The sequence below is a fragment of the Aythya fuligula genome, chromosome 6 (genome assembly GCF_009819795.1).
Source record: "Aythya fuligula isolate bAytFul2 chromosome 6, bAytFul2.pri, whole genome shotgun sequence".
In the NCBI taxonomy this organism is placed as follows: Eukaryota; Metazoa; Chordata; class Aves; order Anseriformes; family Anatidae; genus Aythya; species Aythya fuligula.
The window spans coordinates 1,097,159-1,120,601 of NC_045564.1; the positions used below are offsets into that span (position 1 = coordinate 1,097,159).

The 23,443-nt window shown below is 47.2% G+C and overlaps 1 protein-coding gene across 1 annotated transcript in view; it reads right to left on the reverse strand.

The window, feature by feature from the left end:
- Nucleotides 1-14,207: 14,207 nt before the first annotated feature.
- Nucleotides 14,208-23,443, reverse strand: part of PLCL1 (phospholipase C like 1 (inactive)) — a 43,507-nt gene continuing 34,271 nt past the window's right edge. The window contains exon 5 of the mRNA XM_032190418.1: nucleotides 14,208-17,437. Coding sequence (XP_032046309.1) covers nucleotides 17,255-17,437 — 183 coding nt within the window. The 3' untranslated portion in view covers nucleotides 14,208-17,254. The remainder of the gene's footprint in view (nucleotides 17,438-23,443) is intronic.

A 23,443-nucleotide genomic window follows, 5' to 3' on the forward strand; every position in this document is an offset into this window, starting at 1 on the left:
GTAACTCTATCTACAATTGATCAAATGGAGTCTGAATGGTTGTGTCATTGCTTCTAGTGCACTTCAGAAGAACGAAGCTTCTCTTCCATCAGAAATTCTTCTTAGAAATGTATGAAGTAAAATTAATATTTTGCATGCTGCATTCCCAACAGTCAAGCTTTTGAACAGTAAAAAGTTCTGAACAGCTCAACTGCTCAAATGACTTCTATTAATAATTTGTCAAAAGTATTCAGGACAACCTTCTTGAAGGCTTATTGATTGCTTTGAATCAACGTACAAGATAATAGTGCTGGAACAGCATGTACAAAGCTGCCAAGTGAAAGTTTCAGATAATCATATTCATGAGGCCAGCAGAGGACACTAACTCCCCACCCTTTGGTTAGTTTCCACATGATCCCCTGGGTGTAAGATTAGCCAGAGAGAAAAGCAGTTACCTCTCATCCCTCAGCCAGCCATCAGCACTGAATCTTGTACCACCACTGCCGAGTCAGCTACAGATTGCAGCAACCTAAAGTTATGACCAGGACACAAAGGGAAAGAAGCAAAAGGACAGGCCATGGTGAAGTCCCTTACCCCTTCTCTGTCCATCTGCCTCTCTCCTGCATGTCAGCCCAGGCAAGCAGGGGGGTTCATGGCGCCCTGGCATTCATAGGCACTGGCACTCTTGCTGCTCTGATCTTTGCACACGAGGAGCACCACGGTACCCAGCAGGTGGAAGGCAGAAGGTGGATTGAAATTTAAGGGCATGGAGCTGGGAAGGGGCTGTCTTGCCATGGGGCTACTTAGCAATTCATTGTCCTCCACTACTGTGCACAGATCAGGAATGCTTACTGGGAGCCTGGAGTGCAATACAATGGCATAGCCATGCATCCCAGGACAGAGGTAAGCAGCCTGTCAGCCTACAGGACAGTCAGGTCACACGGTGTGGGGCAGGGAAAGATGACACATTTGGGATGAGGCAGCTGGCTCAGCCAGCCAAGCTACACAGGGATAGCAGTGCCTTTCGCAGAGGCAGAGAGAAGTGCTGTGATCTCTATGGCAACTGCCAGGGAGAAGCACCCTGCACGCCGAGAAGAAGAGAAGAAAGAGAAGGGAGCATAAAACCCAGAAAGCACAGCCAAGAAAACACTTAGGGAGAAACCCACAACAAAGGGAGATACAAAGGTGGGAGAGGAGAGGCGCGGCCCACAGCTGCTGAAGGGGGAAAGCAAAGGGCTCAGGGGTGGTGTCCAAGGAGACTGAGGCTCTAAAGCCTCCCCTTATATGCCCTGCAGCCCGCGGCAGCCAGGCACTGCTCTCCAGCAGGCCAGCAAAAGTTCCCTGACAGTTTCAGGAGACACCAAAAAACAGATGAGATGCAAAAACTGCACAAAGGTCTTTAAGTCTGAGATGCCAGCAGTGCTGCAGTACATACATAATTTAAGGCTTGAAATATTCATTTTACTCAAGCCACAGATGAATATTAAGCTCAGATAAAGATGCCAAATAGAAGGTGAATAAATGATAGTCACTGAAATCCATCTGAAACAATGTAAAATAAATACTGAAAAACAGCAGGCCGAGGAGCATGCCAAACCTGTCTGACTTTTGCTTTATGTTTGCATCAGAGTGCAATGAAATGGTAGTTTTGATTCAAAGTAGACACATTCGTTCAGCTTTCTCTCGTCCAGAAAGGCTTCTTTCTGTACTGTCTAGAAGTCAAGGTGAAAAATTCACTCCTTGCTTCCTGCACAGTCACAGCACAAGAATTTATGCTCCTCAAAATGGAAACAAATCTTTGCTTGGTCCAAGTCACCTGGAGACTCCTTCTATGATGTCCTTATTTGTCTCCCCTCTGTTAGTGAGCAGACATACATATGCCCTAATGATTTGAGAGAACGAGTGGAAGAGGATGCCTGCAGACTTCTTTTTATATATAAAAGAGAAAAAAAAAATCATTTAAAAATCTCAGTGTGTATGTGGTGTGGGCTCTCTAGTTGCCTGAACGAGTTACAGCAACAGGGTGGTTTGCACCATTGACTTTTGTGATTCAGAAGAAAACACAAGTGCAGAAGCCTTGCCAAGCAGAGGAATTAACAGCACAGCCTCTTCCAAGCTGGGAGGACATTCACTTAACACAGAAAATCTCTCTGTTGCTCATGCAAACAGATGGCAGGCTGCCAGCTGAGCAGCGGGTCAGAGACTTACTCAGGCTGAAAGAGGTCCGTCTCCAACCTGCTTCTCAGCATTTGCTAGTGAACGTGAGGACTCGCAGGACAAGCTCTTTCCGTGTAGTACCAGCAAAACCTAGAGCAAGGCTTTCCAGGCTGGGGTGTATCTGTGTTCCCTTCAAGGTGAAGGCAAGAAGAGCTTTTTCCCAGAGACGATAGGAAGCAGGCAGGCCCACCTGGCACAGACACGGAGCTACTGCCCCACCTTGGGGCCAGAGGAGAGGGAAGGCCCGAGGCAGTCACTTCCCTCGCTATGGCCACAGGCTGGCTCAGGCCCCCCAAGCGGTGGCCTTGCAGCTGCAACCTCCTCGGCAGTTGCCTTTCTGCGAGGGACCTGCCCTGGGCCTCAGGCACTTCGATGAAGACCAGCCTTGGGCAGGGTCCCCTCCACACCTCATGAGGCTGGGGTCCCAGGCCTGGTTAAAGGAGCTGCTGCAACAGTGCTGCAATGCCCCATGTACAAGGAGGCAGCTTTGCACCATGCTCATACACCCACACGGCCAAAAACACCGTCACCCCTCTGCTGTGCAGGCTGTACTGCATGCTGCTCAGTTAAAATGCAGGATCTGGCCCATCTGCAGACAGGTGGGGCTGGAGAGAGACCCAACCACCAGCCAGGTGCCTCTGCCCTCTCTTCCTTTTGGCAAGACCAAGAGCAATGAAAGCACGATCCCACATTGACTGCTGGGGAGTAACTGTGCAATAATCTGCTGCAGCTCACGTTGCTGCCCAATTCGTCAATGCACCACCTAATTTACAAGCAGGAGATTGGCATCATCTGTGCCCTGAGATGATCTGTGAAAGGAACTACTGCCATATGGCTCAGCCAAAGCACAAGGGATTATAATGATAAAACATAGCCTCACAGATTGAGTTTTCTTTATCCCAGAGCACACTGGTTTAGTGCCCTGCTCTCTCACCTTACCGTGGAGCAGAAGCTGTGTGCTAACTTGCCAGGAGCTGCCTGGCACTCCATGGACAGTCCTCCAGCTCAGTGCTTGTCAACAAAGAAATTTAGTCTGCATTAACTAGCATCTGAACTTAAGGCAAATCTGTTAAACTATATCAAATGCTGTTGGGGATACTCACATTTCTAATTACTTCAGCCTTAATTAAATTGACCTTAACTAAATTCCAAATCTAGGACATTTCAGCTGTCCATGTATTCTTAACACTATTCAGCCACTGGCAACTTGATGCCACATTCACTTTTTCTTGTGTACAGACAGACAACCAAGTTATAAAGTATCATAGAATCATAGAATCATAGAATCATAGAATATCCTGAGTTGGAAGGGACCCTTAAGGATCATCAAGTCCAACTCTCGACACCGCACAGGTCTACCCAAAAGTTCAGACCATGTGCCTAAGTTCACAGTCCAATCTCTTCTTAAATTCAGACAGGCTCGGTGCAGTGACCACTTCCCTGGGGAGCCTGTTCCAGTGTGCAACCACCCTCTCTGTGAAGAACCCCCTCCTGACGTCCAGCCTAAATTTCCCCTGCCTCAGCTTAACCCCGTTCCCGCGGGTCCTGTCACTAGTGTTAATGGAGAAAAGGTCTCCTGCCTCTTGACACCCCCTTACGAGGAAGTTGTAGACTGCGATGAGGTCTCCCCTCAGCCTCCTCTTCTCCAGGCTGAACAGGCCCAGTGACCTCAGCCGTTCCTCGTACTTCTTCCCCTCAAGGCCTTTCACCATCTTCGTAGCCCTCCTCTGGACACTTTCCAACAGTTTCATGTCCTTTTTATACTGTGGTGCCCAGAACTGCACACAGTACTCGAGGTGAGGCCGCACCAGCGCAGAGTAGAGCGGGACAATCACCTCCCTTGACCTACTAGCGATGCCGTTCTTGATGCACCCCAGGACACGATTGGCCCTCCTGGCTGCCAGGGCACACTGCTGGCTCATATTCAACTTGCTGTCTATCACGACCCCCAGATCCCTCTCTTCTAGGCTGCTCTCCAGCGTCTCATCGCCCAGTCTGTACGTGCAGCCAGGGTTTCCCCGTCCCAGGTGCAGGACCCGGCACTTGCTCTTATTGAACTTCATGCGGTTGGTGATCGCCCAGCTCTCCAACCTGTCCAGATCCCTCTGCAAGGCCTTTACGCCCTCATTTGAGTCCACAACTCCTCCAAGTTTGGTGTCATCAGCAAACTTGCTCAAAATACCCTCTATTCCTACATCCAGATCATTTATAAAAATATTGAAAAGTACCGGCCCTAAAATGGAGCCTTGAGGGACCCCACTGGTGACCGCCCGCCAGCCTGACGCAGCTCCATTTACCATAACCCTTTGGGCCCTGCCCGTTAGCCAATTGCTCACCCATCGTATGATGTTTTTATTTAGCTGTATGGTGGACATTTTGTCCAGTAGGATCCTATGGGAAACCGTGTCAAAAGCCTTGCTGAAGTCCAAAAAAATCACATCAGCTGGTTTCCCTTGGTCCACCATACGGGTGATCTTATCATAAAAGGAAATCAGGTTAGTTAGGCAGGACCTACCCTTCACAAACCCATGCTGGCTGGGACCAATGACTGCTTTGTCCCCCAGGTGCGCCTCAATGAGTCCGAGAACCAACTTCTCCATGATTTTACCAGGCACTGACGTGAGACTGACAGGCCTGTAATTGCTAGGGTCTTCTTTCCGACCCTTCTTGAAAATCGGCACAACATTTGCCAGCTTCCAGTCTACCGGGACCTCTCCAAATTCCCAGGATCGTTGAAAAATAATTGATAGAGGTTCCGCGATGACATCCGCCAGCTCTTTCAGCACCCGGGGATGAATCCCATCCGGACCCATGGACTTGTAGGGATCCAGGTGGAGTAGCAAATCCCGCACACGTTCAGGGTCAGTTGGGAGTTTGTCATCCCCACCGTCCCGGTCCTCCAGCTCAGGGCACCCTGGGTCCCGAAGCCCATCATCGGCATTGAAGACAGAGGCAAAGAAGGCGTTAAGCGTCTCTGCTTTGCCTACGTCATCGTCTGTGAGGAGACCTTCCCTATCAAGGAGCGGCCCTATGTTTTCTTTAGTTCTCCTTTTTCCATTTACATATCTAAAAAAACCCTTTTTATTTTCTCTCACAGACACAGCCAGCTTCAACTCTAGCTGTGCTTTGGCCACTCGAACTTTCTCCCTACAAACACGAACAGCATCCCTGTATTCTTTCCATGACGCCTGGCCCTCCTTCCAGTAGCGAAACACTCTCTGTTTCCGCCTAATCTCCATTAGAATGTTCCTGGTCAGCCACGCCGGCCTCCTGCCCCGCCTGCCTGACTTGCGATATTTTGGAATTGCCTTATCTTGTGCTTCTAGGAGGCATCGCTTAAAGAGTGACCAGCACTGGTGGACATCGAGGCCTTCAAGAGCAGTTTCCCAGGGGACCTTACTGACTAGTTCCCTGAGCAGCCTGAAGTCCGCTTTCCCCATATCTAGGGATGAGGTTTTGGTGGCACTTTTCCTTCTGTCACCATAAATTTTGAACTCAACCACTTCATGGTCGCTATGACCGAGGCGGCCACCAATCACCATATCTCCCACCAGACCCTCTCTGTTTTCTAGCAACAGGTCTAGGAGGGCACCTTTCCTAGTTGGCTCCGTTAGCACCTGTACCAAGAAGTTATCATCTAGGTGCTTCATGAACCTCCTGGACTTGCTCGTGTCAGCCGTGTGGCACTCCCAGTTAACGTCCGGCAAGTTGAAGTCCCCCATAAGGACAAGGGGAGTTAATCTCGAGGCCTCTCTTAGTTCTGTAAAGAATAATTTATCGGCGCTATCGTCCTGGCCAGGCGGTCTGTAATAGACTCCCACAACGACATCCCCTTTATTCGTTCGTCCCTTGATCCTTACCCAGAGGCTCTCAACTTTGCCATCGCCGACCTGAAGTTCCACACAGTCCAGCCCCTGCTTCACATACATCGCCACCCCACCACCTCGCCTACCCTGCCTGTCCCTCCTGAAGAGCCTGTAACCATCTATCGCAACACCCCAGTCACAGGACTCATCCCACCAGGTTTCGCTTATGCCGATGATGTCGTAGTTGCGGGACTGGGCCAGGACTTCTAGCTCATCTATTTTATTCCTCATACTGCGTGCGTTTGTGTAAAAGCACTTCAGGTGCGTCTCCTTACACTCAGCACCTTGTGGATCTGACCAAAGGACCCCACTGGCACACAGCCCCTCTGATTCTAGCATACCATCCCTTAGGTCTTCACCGGCTCGCCTGGTTTTAGCCCCTTCCCCCTTCGACTCTAGTTTAAAGCCCTATCTATCAGCCCTGCCAACTCCTGACCTAAGATCCTTACCCCTCTCCGAGAGAGGCGCATCCCATCCGGTGCCATCAGGCCCGGTGTAGCATAGACCTTCCCATGATCAAAGAAACCGAAATTCTGCCGGTCACACCAGTCTCGAAGCCACGAGTTTATGCGAACAGTACGTCTTTCAGCTTCGATCCCCCCTATCGGAAGGACAGAGGCAAACACCACCTGCGCCCCTGATCCTCTAAGTAGTCGCCCCAAATCCCTAAAGTCTCTTTTGATCGCCTTCGGACTTCTCGTTGCTACTTCATCGCTACCAGCCTGAAAGACCAGTAGCGGGTAGTAGTCAGTGGGCCGTACCAGGCGCTTGACTTTCTTGGCAAAGTCTCTCACCCGAGCCCCAGGGAGGCAACAGACTTCTCTGCGGGTTGGGTCCGGTCGGCATATCGGTCCCTCTGTCCCTTTCAGGAGGGAGCCCCCCATAACAATAGCCCTTCTTTCTTTTTTGAAGGATGATGTGGCAATGCGACGTGTAGGTCGCATTGTCTTAGGCGCCCCCTCCAACTGGGACGGGTGTTTGTCTACTTTGTCATTTAGATTGTCTTGCTCTAGTCCTTCATATCGATTATTTAAGGGTAGATGAGAAGGTGAGGTGGGCAGAGAGAGGGCTCGCCTACCACCCCGAATAGGCACCTGCCTCCATTCCCCCCCTTGATCTAGGTCTCCTCCCGCTGCCTGGCCGGAGGAGGGAACCTCCGTCTTCTGCGTAACAGGAGACGCCTGTGCCGTGGCAGTCTCGTGAACCTGCCTCAGAGAGGGTAGAGCGCACCTCCACCAGTCAATTTCCCTCTCTGATTCCCTGATGCTCCTGAGCCTGTTCACCTCCTCCTGGAGCTCCGCTACCTGGCCGAGCAGTTCTTCAACCTGGGCACATCTCCCACAGGCATACCCACCACTGCTGTCAGAGACCGACAGAAGGCTGGGGCACACTCTGCAGCCCAGGACCTGGACGGCTGCGTGTTTCCCCGAGCCCTCCGTCTGAGTAGCCACACTGGTGACCGTGGCTGGAGATGCCTCACGAGATGCGGAGGCCACGGTTTTCTGCCTGGTCGATACCATGGTCAGGTTCTACGCAAGCAGGTTACAAGCACCGAAGGGAGAGGCAGCTGCAACAGAGCGACGATGAGCCCCGCGCTCGCCCTGCCCGCGCAAACTGCCACGCCCTGTTTGCCCGCCCGGTTCGCCGCGCTCCTGGTCGCTCGCGCTCCCTAGGGGCAGCTTTTAACAGCCTGGGAGGGGGCGCTGCTGGCTCCGCCCTCGCCTCGTCAGCCTCCCTCGCGAGGACAGCCGGGTTCCGGCGGCTCCCCCGAGTGGCCTCGATGCCGGACAAAAAGCCCTGCCCGCCTCGGTCCCCTGCTCCGCTGCAGAACACGTCTGCCCCGGAGCCGATCGCCTCAGCAAAAAGCTGAGGCGATCGGCTCAGCTGATCGTATCAGCTGAGTTCTCAGTAGTATATATATATATTTATTTATTTCCTTTTACAAGAAGATTCATTGACCTGAAGAAGGATTACTAAGTGGAAGACATCGCATTCAGGCTATGAGGCAGAAATTCTTACTAATCTTGGCTAACCTTACACCTGCTTAAACTCTGTTTTCAAAAACTTTTGTTCAATCAGTTTGAAAAAAAAACAAACACATTCAAAACAAAGACTGATGTCATTAATTACCTTTAACCTTCATCATATCACTCTCATCTGTCGTGAAGAAAAGCTTAATCTCCTTTAAAAGCTTTTCTTGGACTTCGTGGTTCATGGACGACAGGGGATTGTGGCCAGCACGGGGCATGTGAGTGCCATGGTATGTTCCCAGAGAGGTTTGCTTCCCTGCTCTGCCAGGCCTCGAGTCCTCATTAGCCAACCACCCCCGCTGTCTGTCTCCATGTCTACCACACAGGCAGTGAGGGCACTCTGCTGTGCCTGATGGATACTGGGAGCAGAAATGATGCATGGTGCTACAGTGTTAGAATAACAAGTCCCAGCCTTGGGAGTCCAAAATTTGCATGGGAGCCCTTCTAGGAAAATAGGACAAACCTTGAACAGATACTACCAAAAACGGTGATTTCATGGCCTATTTCCCTCCAAAATGGAAGAAAGCAACACTCAGCAGGGACCTCGCAGGTTTAAGGTGCCTTCTCAAAGAAGCAGACAGAGCTGAGCTCTCAGTTGCTAAAACATGCCACGAGAGCAGAGGCTGCACACCTTCACCATGCCACCCTGCAGCCTGGCCATGCCTACAAGCCACCCTGCAGCACCAAGCTCTGTCCTGCTGTGTCCTCACTCAGGGGCTGACCCCCTACCATGGTGGGATGCAGAGGCTGGGCTCTGAGTCTCCCTGGCACAACCATGTGGGCAGTGGCAGTAAATCCCTGTCCAATGCCTCAAGCATTCCGGGTGCTGCTAGAGGCAATTTTCTGTCCAGCCACCCGTTTTAATGGGATGTGCAGTTAAACAGATTCATCCCTTCAGCTTCACTCTGCAGAGCCTTCACTCTCAAGCCGCTGCTGCTCCCATCCTGGGGAATTACAGTCACTCTGTGTTTCTCTCTTGCAGGCAGGAACGTTCATCAGAGAAGTAGGTCTTGCCAAGAAAAGTGTATAACCTAGAAAGCCACCTGTTCAGCTTTCATTCTTTGAACTCATGACAATCAATTTGCCTTCCCAGGGAGAAGGTGCAATTGTTTTCAATGGAGGAGGAACTAGAGGGTTCATGATACGCTGTAAAAGCACAACTAGTCTCAGGGAAAAGGTTATTCACGCTCACCAAGGGGCTGAAACCTGTTACACAGGAGCAGCAGAGACACCCTAGGATCCCTGATGCTGACTTACCAAATTTCATTGCATTGTCCTTGTGCCTGATTCAGTCTCTTGAAGGTCGTCTTCATGCTCCCATCAAGTCAGGTTGCAGCATTGCTACCATATCACACAAGATGTGACACTTTTTACCTTAACAGGTCTCCGTTTCTTCCCCATAGCTTTGCTCCTGGCAGAAGCACTGCTCTCACTGCTTCTCTGAGGTTTATATCTCTTGTGCTGGGCAGCACTGGCTGTGGATGGCCCAGCTCTGCTCTGTCCACTGCAGGAGCCCCTGTGCCCCCTTGCAGGGAGCTCCCAGTCAGAGGGTCCCACGCAGGCAGGCAACGAGCCTTGGGCGGTGCCTGGCCTCTACAAGACCCGTCTCAGAGCAGAGCACCATCTCCATCCTGCTTGCTGCCTAGGACAAGGCAGGCCCTTACGCTACCTGCTGCCTCAGGTACTAGGGACACACAAACAGCTCTTTTTTTTTTTTTTTCTTTTTTTTTTTTTTCTTGCTGGATAGTTGGGATCCAGGGACCCCAGTGTGTAAGGCTGCCCTATAAAAATTCCTCACCAGGCCTAATGCTCTTTCCCATGCACATAATTACTAAATACAATTTAGTTGATTTTCACATCCATTTCACATAAATAATTGGAAGAATTAAAACTGGTGCCATCCTGTCTTCATTAATGCTGTTGTCTGACTCCACATTGGAGACTTTCTTCTGTCCTTGATTTACTGCATGGTAGAAACAATTTTCCTGTGGACATTTGTGTTCATTTGATGTCAATTATGACCTTTAAGCATTAAGAAAAATCCCTCAGCAGCAGCCTCTAGTCACAAAAAGAGTGTGACAGACCATGGTGTCAGTTCTCAAATAACACGCCTCCTCAAGAGAGGAAAGAATTCCAACTGAATGATGGCTGCAGGTTTATTACAGTCACCTTACTAGGAAATATCAACTTAGAATCAATAACAAACAAAATCTCCTTTAGTCTGGAAATGACGCACCCTGGCACAAGTAGAGGCATTGAACTCAGCAGTACCATTCAGTGGCATCAATTGTTGTGCACTCATGGCTCTTCCAGTGCATCCCAGTACAGGGGAACACCACTGAAATAAAATTCACTGTTTTCAGAGCCCCCAGTGGGAGGGGCAAAGAAAGCAAGAAAAGCAAGTATCAAATGCAAAGATGCAAGCAGATGGTTTTCATATTTCAGCAACTAGGTTGACTCTGCCAACTCCCAGAGCCCAGCATGCTGACAAATAGCTGAAGATAATACCTGCATCCAGCGCACTGCCTGTCAGATGGACTCAAAGGCTGCTCCTGGAGAGCTGTTCTGGGGCAGCCCTGCCACACTGCCCCAGGGCTGAGCTCTGCAGGTGGCCTCAGCCCAGGCACAACCTTCCTTTGCAAAACTTTTGATGCAGCACAGGTCTGAAACACCAGAGGAGCAGAGCAGCCTGGCGGGCAGTGCATTTGGATGTTTTCACAGCTCCTGACACGCAGGTCCCAAGGGCTGATGGATCATGGGCAGTCACCAGCAGACATCCTGCCTCTGCTCATACCCTAAATTCTGCAGCAGGGTTTCCAGAAACATAGAAGCAACTCGTGTTGCCATAAGGGACATGGACAAACCTGAACCAAACAGTACTGACCCATGCTGGAGACAAAACACACGCTCCAATGTCCTTTGCTGCCTCTGCATTGTGCCAGCTGTTCAGGAGCCCCTCTCACCTCTCCCCAGCCTTTCTGCTGCAGCCCGTCACCTCCTGGTCTCTGTGCAGCAAGGTGAGATATTCAGAAAGAGTGGTGCTCTTCTCCAGTAGTGTAGCTGCGCTGCACTGGCTTTAGAAAGTACATCAACACTAGAAACAAATGGACTTGCCAATATCAATACATTCTTCAATATTTTGTTTCTGCCTCTCCAGCACACCTACTCATTTTTCAGTTTCAGAGAACCCAGCTACAAACCAAACACAGCAGCAGCTGATGCTTTGGCCTATTTGCTTTGTGTGGCAGAGAGCAGCAGCATCACTCACCCTCTCCTTTGTGCGTGGTACGCTAATGCTGCAACTGCAAAGCTCCTGCTGCTCTCTGCTGCCAGTACCCTTCTCCATCCACCAGCATCATAAATAATCACAGCAGCTCCTGCTGCCTGAATCATAATTTGTATCTCTTTTCTAATTGTATTATGTGTAGCTGGCCCACCAGACCCATCTGAGAAAGCATACAAATAATTCATCTATATTGTTCCACTCTCCCCATATGTACTTCCAGACAAACCAGATTAATACTGGCTTTGCCTACTTCTAAACTCATCTCCATCCTGTATATCTAAGTATCTTATGTAGCCACATTTTCAGCTGCCATCTGAAATTAATGCTTTGCTTGGCATATTCAATCTCTTCCCATATTCTAAATTCTTGATTAAATTCAATTCAGAGACCAAGGATGAACTACAGGCATTCAGTCAGGGTGACTTTAAGGGCTAAGACTTTGGCTCAAAAATGATCATCAGTTTTATCTTACAAAAAATAATACCTCACTCATTACTGCAAGCAGAAATGTCTAAAATGCTGTTAATGGCACATTGTATCATTGAAGCACAGAAGTTTTGTGAGTTCTGCATGCCGATGTCACAGCAAGGACAGTGGCTGCTCCTGGGGGCTCTCAACCAGCTCACACCCACGCAGCCCCCCAGCAGCCCCCATCCCTCCCTGCACATGGCACACACCGACCCTCCACCTCCTCTCCCTGCACGCTTACTGTTGGCCTCAAGTGTCACGTTTGCTTCCTGAGCCCACTGTATTTGTGTCTTAATAAGTTAGTGGGCCCCTGCTGCGCAGTTTAACTGGGAATTTACTTCTAACACCACCAATAATTCAAACTTGCCTTTGCAATCATTCATTTTTCTTCCAGTTTCCAGAGTAGAGTGGCATGCACTGTGTACAGCAAGCAGCTGTCAAATCTAACACTTCTTCCTGCTCATGTGTAGTCTGCAGGGATTTTGATTTCTGCATGTTCTCTTGAAATTGCCCTATGAATATTTTCTGCAAAAGCAACTACTTCAAGTAATCAAAGAGAACAGAAAATCCTCATTTAAAACATGACCCGTTTCATCGGGGCATGTTCACACAATATTTTTTGTTGCAGGAACAGCTGGTGAGAAAGCTCTTGCATCACATTTCTGGCCAGGCTGCTGACATCTTGGTTACTGAATTTGCATGCTCCTCAACATTACATTAAAAAGGAAACATCTTGTATCAGGGACCCATTCTGGAAAGCAAACACAAGACTAGTCAGCCTGAATCTATACAAAGGCAACTCAAAGAATGGTGCCAGATTATTCTCACACGTGGGGAATACCTTGGGGTTTTCATACCTGCCCTGGGAGGAGAAGGGGGACATCTTGGTGCCTGGTGAGGCCTCCACCTAAACAGCTCCCCTCAAAGCCATCCCCACCACCTACCTCCTCTTACGCAAGATGTCCGTAACACAGCCAAGCATTATAGGTGCAGACATGGTAAGGATTTTCTCCCACATTTGGAATTTGGAGAATAATTTTATTAGTGCTCCACAAAACAGCAATAAGAGAGGCCCAGGCCTCTCTAAGCCGAATTCAGTTCCCCAGTTTCTGCAGCAGTGGCTAACACACCCAGCACGCAGATCTTCCAGCTCTCTGCTCCCACATCAGGCACTCACCTGCTCCTCATGCACGGGCTGCTCCCCAGCAGAGCCACAGTCAGCTGCGGATGAATATGAGACAATCAAAATCCCCCCTTAACTAACCGTTCCTTCAGTGCTGTTCCTGCCCTCACACCCACTTCTCATGCGTCCCAGTAGATTCAAAGTATTTCTGGAGTGAACCCCGCTGCCTCAAACCATTAAATCATCCTCTGTTCCCAAGTGCATGTTCACAGTGCCCAGATGTTTTCATATCTCACAATCACCTTGCCTCTGCTAAGCACTGTACTTCACAAGAAGTAAATCTCAGATTTATTGATTGCACACATCATCTGCTGCAGCGTGAGCTGGGACCAACACACCCCATCCCACAGCAAGCAGGAGGAGGGGAAAAGAGAGCGCTCCTGCAGCCCCATCACCTTTTTGCTTCACGGACCTTCCTGAGTTAGCCCCTGTGTGCGGCTGCTGTGTGGTGCAATGGGACTGGGATGGAGGCCAAGGAAGCTATGACCCAATGTTTTAGTCTGAACCGATAGACGGAAGAGATGGATTATTATACAGGAAAGCTCTCGCTGTGCATGTAATTATCTGATAACGAGCTATTTTGGGAGATGAATCTCAGAAGGAGGAACACACAAAGCTCTCACCTTGTTTGCACTGGGAAGCTGCATTATTGCTGTAAAAGTGGGGAATAAAATCCATGAAGAACAACACAGAAAAAGAAGTGTAGAAGCATGGTGCTTTAACTCATGCTAAGCTCAGGAGAAGGAGGGGGAAGGGGTCAGTCCTGCTGGTCAAGCCAGCATGTAAAATTTGGTAAAAAATATCCCTGCTGATTTAAGATTAATAAGGTCCATGAATGGCTGGACTAATTCAGTCTCCTTTCCTGTGCCTCATGTCTGGATTCCTTCATGTACACGAGAAGCAAAATACAAGTGAAACCTCCATGTCTTCTCTTTCCCTCATGGGTCACGGTGCTGAACAGAGACAGAGGTCACGCTGCAGCCTCGTTGCAGGGAAGGGGCCGTCAGGGCTCTGAGATATTTGTCCCATCTTTTCTCAGGAAATCTGCAGGAACTTACTAACACCTTTGACCAAACACTCCACCACACTTGACCAAAGGTGCAGTTTAACAGGTGCCAGACACAGAAGCGTGTAGACAATGTACTTCTGAGTGTTAGTGGAAGCAATGCCCCCGGGAGAGGACAGCAGGTTGAGGCTCAGCGCTCCTAACACTTGTTGATTTCCCTGTGTTCACTGGCAGGAAAGGACTTGTCGGACACTGGTGCTGCAGGACAGCCCAAACACAGCACTGGATGTTCTGAGAGCATCAGCACACTTCAAAGGGGCTTCAGAAATCCATAACCTAACCTACACTTGGGAAGGGAAAAATAATTGCTTATCTTACAGATGAGAGAATGACACAGAGAAAATAAATATGAAGACTAAGGACTTGATGGCAGAGTGGGAACAAGTACCCAGGTAAATTCATTCCTGTACTCCTTCTAGCAGACATCTTTGCATGCCGGTCTGCTGAGAGCTTCTCTGATTTCTCTTGCCAAACACACTGTGAACAACTACGCATACCTATAAACCCTTTCCTACCATCACTTCTGCAGAAGTAATTGCTATAGATCATATCTGTCCATTCAGGTGGGAAATGAGGCAAATCATACTGACATGGAGTGAGGAGAAGGTTTTACAGCTGCAGGAAGCCAGGCATGTCATGCAACCCTTCCCGGCAGGCCAGGCAGTCCCTCATACATTAATGCCATCAATGCTGGATATGATCTTTTCCATGTCTTCTCTTTCAAGGCTGAATTTTTATTACTCTGGTGACCACTAGCATTCTCTCCCAGTGACTTTGAAAGGCGCACGAAAGACGAAATGGACTTTTGCCACCAGCCTCTCTTCACACGGGAGGGAGCACAGGGCTGCTCCAGCTGCGGGGCTGCAAGTGCCAGTGCCTGGAGTGGCCCCCGCTGCTCAGGGCTCTCTGGGGCACGCAAAATTTTCTTCTTGTATTTCAGCACAGAGAGACACAGCCTGAGACTGGCACAGGACATGATCTGAGTGCTAAATATAGTATGGAAAGTATGTGCCTGCATGCTATGGGATTTCTGTCCAGCCACCATCTTCTGGTTCAGCAAATGCATATAGACCAAGTGCTGTGTGGTACCTCTTGCAACTTCAGCACAGAACGTAAGCCCTTCTCTCATTTTCTGAAGCAACTCTGACCTTCTGAGAGGAATGCCTTATGAAGACTGCTTCTTTCACAACTGGTGGCATTAGGTTAACAATTTCCATCCTCCCTAATCGTAAATTCTGAAAGGCCACGTGCTGTTTTTAATATAAACACAACCCATGATGAAATAAAGAAGGTAACCCAGGAGGGCAAAACATGACCATGCACCATGATCTGAGTTTCAGGCCTTGTGTGGAACACCAGACACTCCTTCTCTGAACCTTATCGAAGGCTAAATACACACTCATAATCTAACAGAGAGATAAACAGAGGATTTAGTCCTGGATCTGAACAAATATGGCAAGTTTTACTTAAATGGTATTTAAGGCGTCTGTGTTACAACCTTTGCATTAATACAGTTCCTGTTCAAGCAGGACCTTATCACAAGCAACTCACCCACGCTGAGTCTCACTGGTTACCTCCTGTGTTAAAACACTGTAAAAACATGGGTCAAAGTTGTTTCATAGCTTTACTCTCTCAGTAATGTGCAACATGAACATAATAGTGTTATTAAGAAGTCAAAAATAACTTAACACAATAGCTATATAAGATTCTCCAATGGTCAAACCTTCAGCAATTACTTTTTGTTAAGTTCAGAAAATTAGTATATTTGTTAATCAAATTAATTTAAAAAGTAGCTTTTCAAAATAAAAGCAATGCTTTAAATAAATATAGTCTTTTTTATAACCATAAAACACTTAAGTCCTGTTTAGGTAATACAAATACTACACTTGAGCACAGCACTTATGACTGAAATGAATGTTGTGAGTGTACATGAGCTGGACATTGGGAAGGGCAGGGCTGCAATGCTTTGGGACATTTTCTGTGTTCCTTCTACAGCAGCACAAAAAGGCATCCAATCCTCACTGCTACCCTAAACACTTGACACGTGCCATGTCATTTGTAACTGCTGCATATAATTGCTGGTACCCTGTTTTTTCCCCAAGCTATTTCTCTAACACTACACCCATAGCAGTTCTGCAGCCTTGTTTCAAATTTCTAGCACAGCATGATTCTTAACCACAAACATAAGGCCAGATCTTGCCTGTTTTATCTCACTGACTTCAACAGGATCACTAAGTAGAAGGCAAGCAAGATCTGACCTCACACCTCTTCCAGTAAAGCTCACAGTTTGTGAAATTTATAAAATCTTCCTTCCAATACTGGCACCATCGGGTGTTTCAGAAGGACCTGAAGCTCACCTTCAGAGTTCACAATCACTGAAGAATATTCACAGCTCCTTGTAACTACAGGGCTGACTAGCTATGTTCATCACTACACAAGTTAAATGCTTATCAGCAAAGACTGTAGCTGTCCTGCAGATCTACAAGGTAGCAATGATTCACTAGAATGAAATAAATCAGCTAGTTCTTACATTAACATCTGTTATCTGGATGTACCCCAAATTGCAGTTTGCTAAAATTCAATGAAATGTACACCTGAAATCTAATCATAATCTATCCAAAAATTCTGACCATTTAATATATCCTTGGCTTGAATTGTTCATTAAAAATCATGTTCAGGATCTGCAGCAAACCTCTGTTTTTGCCCTGACAAAAACAGCCATTAGTGACATTTGTTGATGCACTTTGTTTGTTTAAACAGCTTAACAGTAATATAAGTTAAATGATAAAAGCTGGAGAGTAAAATAAAGCACAAAACTGATACAAGTACTCTCTATTTGTTTTGATCTTCAGAATGAACAGGCCTATTCAAAGATGAGAAAGGAATAAATTAGCAAATGGCTAATGTAACGCATGAAAGGGCGTCCAGATGATTTGCATGTGCGCACACACGCACGCTTGCGTACAGCTTGGCTTCATTAGAAATCTCACTACCAGAGTTTAACTTAGATAAATTAACTGCATTGAAATACTGACATTGTGAGGATTTTAATACTATCAACACCCTGTAGAGGGCATTCCTGTGTGAATTTTTAAATGCTTTAAAAAAATAGTTTAGAGTTATTGAAATCTGTGACAAATGCGACAGTTCTGCCTCTGATCACAGCCTCCCATTCTCATCTCCTGTATCCTTCTCCTGTATTGCCTCCAGGCACCGTTTTGACTTTGCATCCGCATGCCCGCTTCCAGTTTTGCTCAGTCCGCAGGACAGGCAGGCCAGCTGGATCTGCTTCATGTTCTCCAGGGCTTCATTCTTGGCGTTCTTCAGGAGGTCACCTTGGCCCTGAGGACGCACAGACAGACAGGCAGAGAGAGTCAGGGATCATGCACATTTTTTGGGACCAAAAGCAAGAACACCACTCTCGTGTCTGCTGAACTGTTCGGTACCATGGAATGTGACCCAGCTCCTGTTTCAAATCCCCTCTGCCCCCCCTCTGCCCCCCTTAGTGGAAGGGACTGAAGCCCCTTGTGCAGCTCAGCTCACCAGGGAAGGCAGCAGCCAGCGCACTGGGAAGGGTGAGTGTGATGGGCACCAAACTCCACCCTTTCCAGAACACCCCTTGGGAGGCAATTTGGACTGCTGTAAGGAGCCCATCACCTCCCAGGAGCCTGTCCCTGCAGGGAAATGGACTCTCTTCTTCCATAGTCAATAGCAAGGTCCTGCCAAAGACAGGGCAGCACATGGTACCCTCTCCTTGTGCCACTTCTCCATCCTCATGAGAACACCCCTCACGTCAGATCGCAAGTGGCAATGACTGCAGGTACCCAGCCGGGGTCCCTTACAGGCCATGAGACCCCCGTTACCCACCTCTCCTTGCACCTGGACCTGCTATCCAGCCTTTAGCAGAAGCAGGCCAAACTGTGTAGTTATAAGAAGCAGGTCAGCCTGTAACACCGCAGTGAATCCATCCGGACCACTCTAAGACCTTCATTCAGACACTTTGGAATGAAAGACTAAATGAGTCAAAGCCTAATTTTATATCTGCTCAAACATGCAAGGGTGAAGTGACTAACAGACTGTCAATCCAATTCGTAGCTACCAGGAAAAACGTGTTACATGAAATTTATATTAAAAAGTTTGTGTTCAAAAACGCCAAAATGAATATTTATGCAATATTGATATCTCAAGTGCAAGATTCTGGTGCTAGAGGATACAAATAAATAAAAACCAGAAGATGTATCTGGTAATTAAAATTCAGTATCACTAAGAACTTGAGCTGCTCTTCTCTTAATGTCACCCGAAGCACAGCCTAAAGTACACCACTGTGCAGCTGTTTGTGAGCATATGCAGAAGGAATAACCATGCTGACTGAAATGTCACATTCATATCCCTGCAACCTAACCTGACCTCCTGCAAGCACAGATGCGTTGTGAGGTCTCACAGGAGACAACAGATGTTACGGCAAGAGCTGGGGCACACTGGAAGGGCGACTGACCAACTCTCCTTCAGTTTTCAAAATAAACCAGATGTGTTGGAGAGGAGACATCACAACACCTTCCAGCAGTGGGAGCACCTCAGCTCTCCCTTCCCCAGCGATGAGAGGAAGGGGTTTATCTGACACTGATGACCACATTTCCCTTTTTGCCAGCGCCTGGCACCAGGCTTGCACCGCCTGAGCCTCTGTTAACAACGTTCACAAGCAAGAAACAATGGTGGCTTGCAAGTCCCCCAGCACTGGTAAACACCACGTGGGAAACAACGTCAGCCAGAGATGGCATCCTGCACCCGAGGAGGTGATTGCCTCATCTCCTGGTGACATGAATTTGTCCCTGCTGAACAACACAAATCACTACCCAGATGCTAGGGATCCAACTTAATGCTGGAATAACAAAGAGCGCAGGAACTGAGCACGCAGCTCCGTGCTGTTTGGTATGGAGCACTTTTTAAGAGATTTGTATCTCAGCAGTGTGACAGTTATGGGAATACACAGATGAACAGCTTGGAACCCAGCAAGCAGGCATGGCTTGGAAAAAACAAGACAAGAATAAAATTTACACAGCACATACTTCACATAGCTGTGATCTTGTCTTTAGGACAAAGGTTGGGCTTATGTTTAAAGGTGGTAGGCAGGGATTCAAGAGCCCCCTACGTGCCTCCAGTGCCCAGCACCACTGTCTCTGTCTGCAGAGGGATGGGGATGCAAGCCAATACTGTAGTGAGAGGGACAACACAGCACAGCATAGCCAGAGAGGCAAACACGGTGGTAGGTTCTTCATTACACAGGTGCAATTTAAAGTACTTCAGTTTTAGAATGAAACAGACCCAGCTGCAGCAGGGCTGGCTGCTAGTTCTTGTGTTATGTCACACATACAGGACTGCAGGCACTGAAGGTTGTAACAACGAGCTGCCAATCAGTGTGACGATGTTTTGCAGCCTTAAATTCTCTCAGTAAAAATCTGTCACTACATATTCATGCACAGGAAGAGAAAAATCCCCTGAGCACAAAAAGCAACTCAAAACAGACAACCCTACAGCACCATGAACAACTATGCCCAAAAGCTGAGAGACCCAGTGCAACAGAGAGGTAAAATAATGCTGCTGACGGTGATGAGCGAGGCCCAGCACACGGAAGCATCTGGTGTCCCCTTAGTTGGGGTGTCTAGGGAAAGACTTCTCGGAGCTTGTTCTCTGCTGCAGCATGGCTGACGCTTCCCTGGGCAGTAGGAGTAGTCACATATGCTGTGCATGGAAGAGGAGGATTTCCTGTCATGCAGCAGCAGAAGATGAATACAGCTCTATAAGCTGATATAAAAAGAGCTTCAGCCGAGCCTACATTGCCTTCCTATGTTCTGTTCCTTCACAGGGAGAGGGAAATCTTTCTCAGGGTGGCCCATGAGTTGTATGAGTGCTTAGGGACACACATTTGAGACACCCATTTAAGGGAAGCTGCTTGGGATCTGATAAACCCAGTTGGAGGACAAGAGCCTCAGCCCATCCTGCAAAAACTCATTTCTGAAGTCACCAGAAGCCAAGAGACTTCACAGCCAGTTTGACAGTGCTGAGCCATCAGCTCTCCCTTATGCATATTCTGATTTCACATTTAAGTAACCAGGCAATTCAGATTACAGGTTTCATTCGAGGCAATGCATGACATGTCTTCTGGTTCCAAGAAGAGAAAAACTCCTCCTGAGCATACTTCCAATGTTTTAAAGATATTCTTATTTTGCAGTGATCTAAAAACAGAAATGGACTTATCAAAACAGTGCAATTCCATTCATGTGCAGACCGATTGATTTATGTCTTAGTTTCCTTGTGCTTTTTATTTTTAAACAGTTGGCTTGTTTGAGCAAGCTGAAAGAACAAAAATTATTTTGAATTATCTATCACAAGAAAATTAATGACAAACCAACCCCCTCTGACAGAGCTGTCATAATTCTAGAGACAGCATAAAAAAAAAAATCTGTGGGCATGCTCTGTTTGAAAAGCCATCTGTTTGCTTTGAAAAACTGGCTGTGAACATAATCCACTTAAGAAAAGTGTCAGCAAAATTGTGTCAACACCTTAATGAACTGAACACTGGATAGAAACTGGAGTAAACTTTGAAAATAAGATTGCATTGAAACAACCTTCATAAAACACCCGTGATAATCTCTGTGCACAGAACAATCCTCTTTGCTCTTACAAACAAAGCATCTCTCTTCCATACAGAGATCACAGCAGTCCATTTTGGCATCTATCAATCTATCTTCCTTCAGCTATTGACATCACCAGCCTTCCTAAAAATAAATACTTTTGAGAAAGGTTGAACTCAGTATTTGGCAAGACACTGAATTAAGCCAAAATAGATTAATAAAGCGTTGAAATTGAAAATCTGATAAAGAGACCCATTTTTATTTAGAGCTAGAGAACATTAAATGTAAGGCTCCCTACACCTAACTACAACTAGCTGTGAAACCTCAGCACAAATTAACATTACTGTACAAATAACAAAGCTTGTCAAGCAAGTGTAAGATTACAAACCCATACCTTGACAGGTTAACACTATTTAGCAACCAGGAATAATCTGTCATGGCTTTAAATATTGCTCAGTTAGATAGATATTGGTGATGGCTACAGATTGGATGAATTTTGTATGCTTTTTTATTTTTTCCAGACTCCGAAGTTTTTTTATGAGTCAAGACCTCTTTAAATCCATCTACAAGCCAGACTCTGAGGTCTTGGTGGTGGTGGTTTAGGTAAGCAAGTGAAACACTATTTTGTGTTTGATTCGACAACACTTTTTTTATACAATGCATATGTATTTCTACACAGATATAACTCTGGTAAAGGTATGTACATAAATTAACATTTCTGTTCTAATGCTTTCCAGGAAACACATTTACCTCATGATGACTGTTAGTTTGGGGCTCCTACCCTTACAGGGGCTCAGGCGGTGGCAAAGGCAGGACAGCGACCCCCAGGCTACGGCTGCCCGCACCAGCATCAGGGGCTGCAGGAGGACCCTGAAGGCCACAGCTTGGCCCACTCTGACACCAACAGCACTAGAAGGCTGGCTGATACAAATGGTTTTCTTTGCCACCAGCCACACAGAAAAGCCTGTTTTGGGCAAAAGGGCCTTTCCAACATCCAAAACCAGCTGTGTTTTCAGGCAGGCTGAAACACTGGCCACGAGGGCCATTTTGTAATCTGCTTCTTATTAAATCAGATGTCACGTATCTCCCGGCAGACACATTCCCTGATAGCATATTATGGGAGCTTTCCTTTTCATTCCACAGGGACTGAGTACACAAACAATAAATAACAGAGATCTCTGTTCCTCCCCTGCTGTCCATGCTGCAGCACACTCATGGTATTAATGCTATGTATAAAAAAAAATAATAATCAAAGAAGGAAGCCTTTGCATTATTATTTAATCACAAAGTAAAATCCCCACCCCAGAGCTCTTGGCTGAAGAAGCCAGACACAGCCAAGTAAAACAACTGTAAGCACTGTGTCACTCCACATTTCAGATGTGGCACAGGTAAAATAACAGCACTGATAATCCGTGCTGAGGGACTTGGAAAGCAGAAATACTGAAGTGGTTGGGATATTCATGTACTCTGTGTGAAGGCTGTATTTACTGAGAGGGGCACATTTTCAAAGTGTCACAGTGAGACTTTAATTGTGTTTAATATTAATAAGGAGGCATGCAATTAAACGATCACACATGGTTTTGAAAGTGTAATCCTGAGAAGGAAACCATTAATGAAATGATTAGTCTGCTATGTTAAACTTATTACAAAGAGCAGATATTTTTCCAAGCCTTCCTCAAAGTCAAACGTGGGAACAACTGAGCTGAATCTGATTATGATACATCCAGGTTTCAGAAAAGAATGATCCAAAAATATATGGAGTATTTCTGTATCAATGCAGACTTTAAAAAGAAGAAGAAAAAAAAACCTTTTCATTATTACTGTATTTCTTTTGACAGGAGCTTTACTATCTGTGATAAAGATCATAATGTTCATGTTAGCACAAAAAATGACTCTACACAAGGATTACCCACAAAGCATATAATCACACACAATCTCAAAAATAAGGACTTGTGAAAATAAGTTACCTCATGGGAAAAGCAGGGACCAAATGTTACTTGCCATTCTTTTAAGTTCTGGCATAGGAGAAATTCACTCACTGTCAGAAAATGAATTAGTAAGGAAGGAAGGCCACAAATATAAAAGCTGGCATTTAAATGGCACTTCACAGAATCACAGAATTTCTATGTTGGAAGAGACCTCAAGGTCATCGAGTCCAACCTCTGACCTAACACAAACAGTCCCCACTAAACCATATCCCTAAGCTCTACATCTAAACGTCTTTTGAAGACTTCCAGGGATGGTGACTCCACCACTTCCCTGGGCAGCCTGTTCCAATGCCTAACAACCCTTTCAGTAAAGAAGTTCTTCCTAACACCTAACCTAAAACTCCCCTGGCGCAACTTAAGCCCATTCCCCCTCGTCCTGTCACCAGGCACGTGGGAGAACAGGCCAACCCCCACCTCGCTACAGCCTCCCTTGAGGTACCTATACAGAGCGATAAGGTCGCCTCTGAGCCTCCTCTTCTCCAGGCTGAACAAGCCCAGCTCCCTCAGCCGCTCCTCGTAGGACTTGTTCTCCAGGCCCCTCACCAGCTTCGTCGCCCTTCTCTGCACCCGCTCAAGCACCTCGATGTCCTTCTTGTAGCGAGGGGCCCAAAACTGAGCACAGTACTCGAGGTGCGGCCTCACCAGAGCTGAGTACAGGGGGACGATCACCTCCCTAGCCCTGCTGGTCACACTGTTCCTGATACAAGCCAGGATGCCGTTGGCCTTCT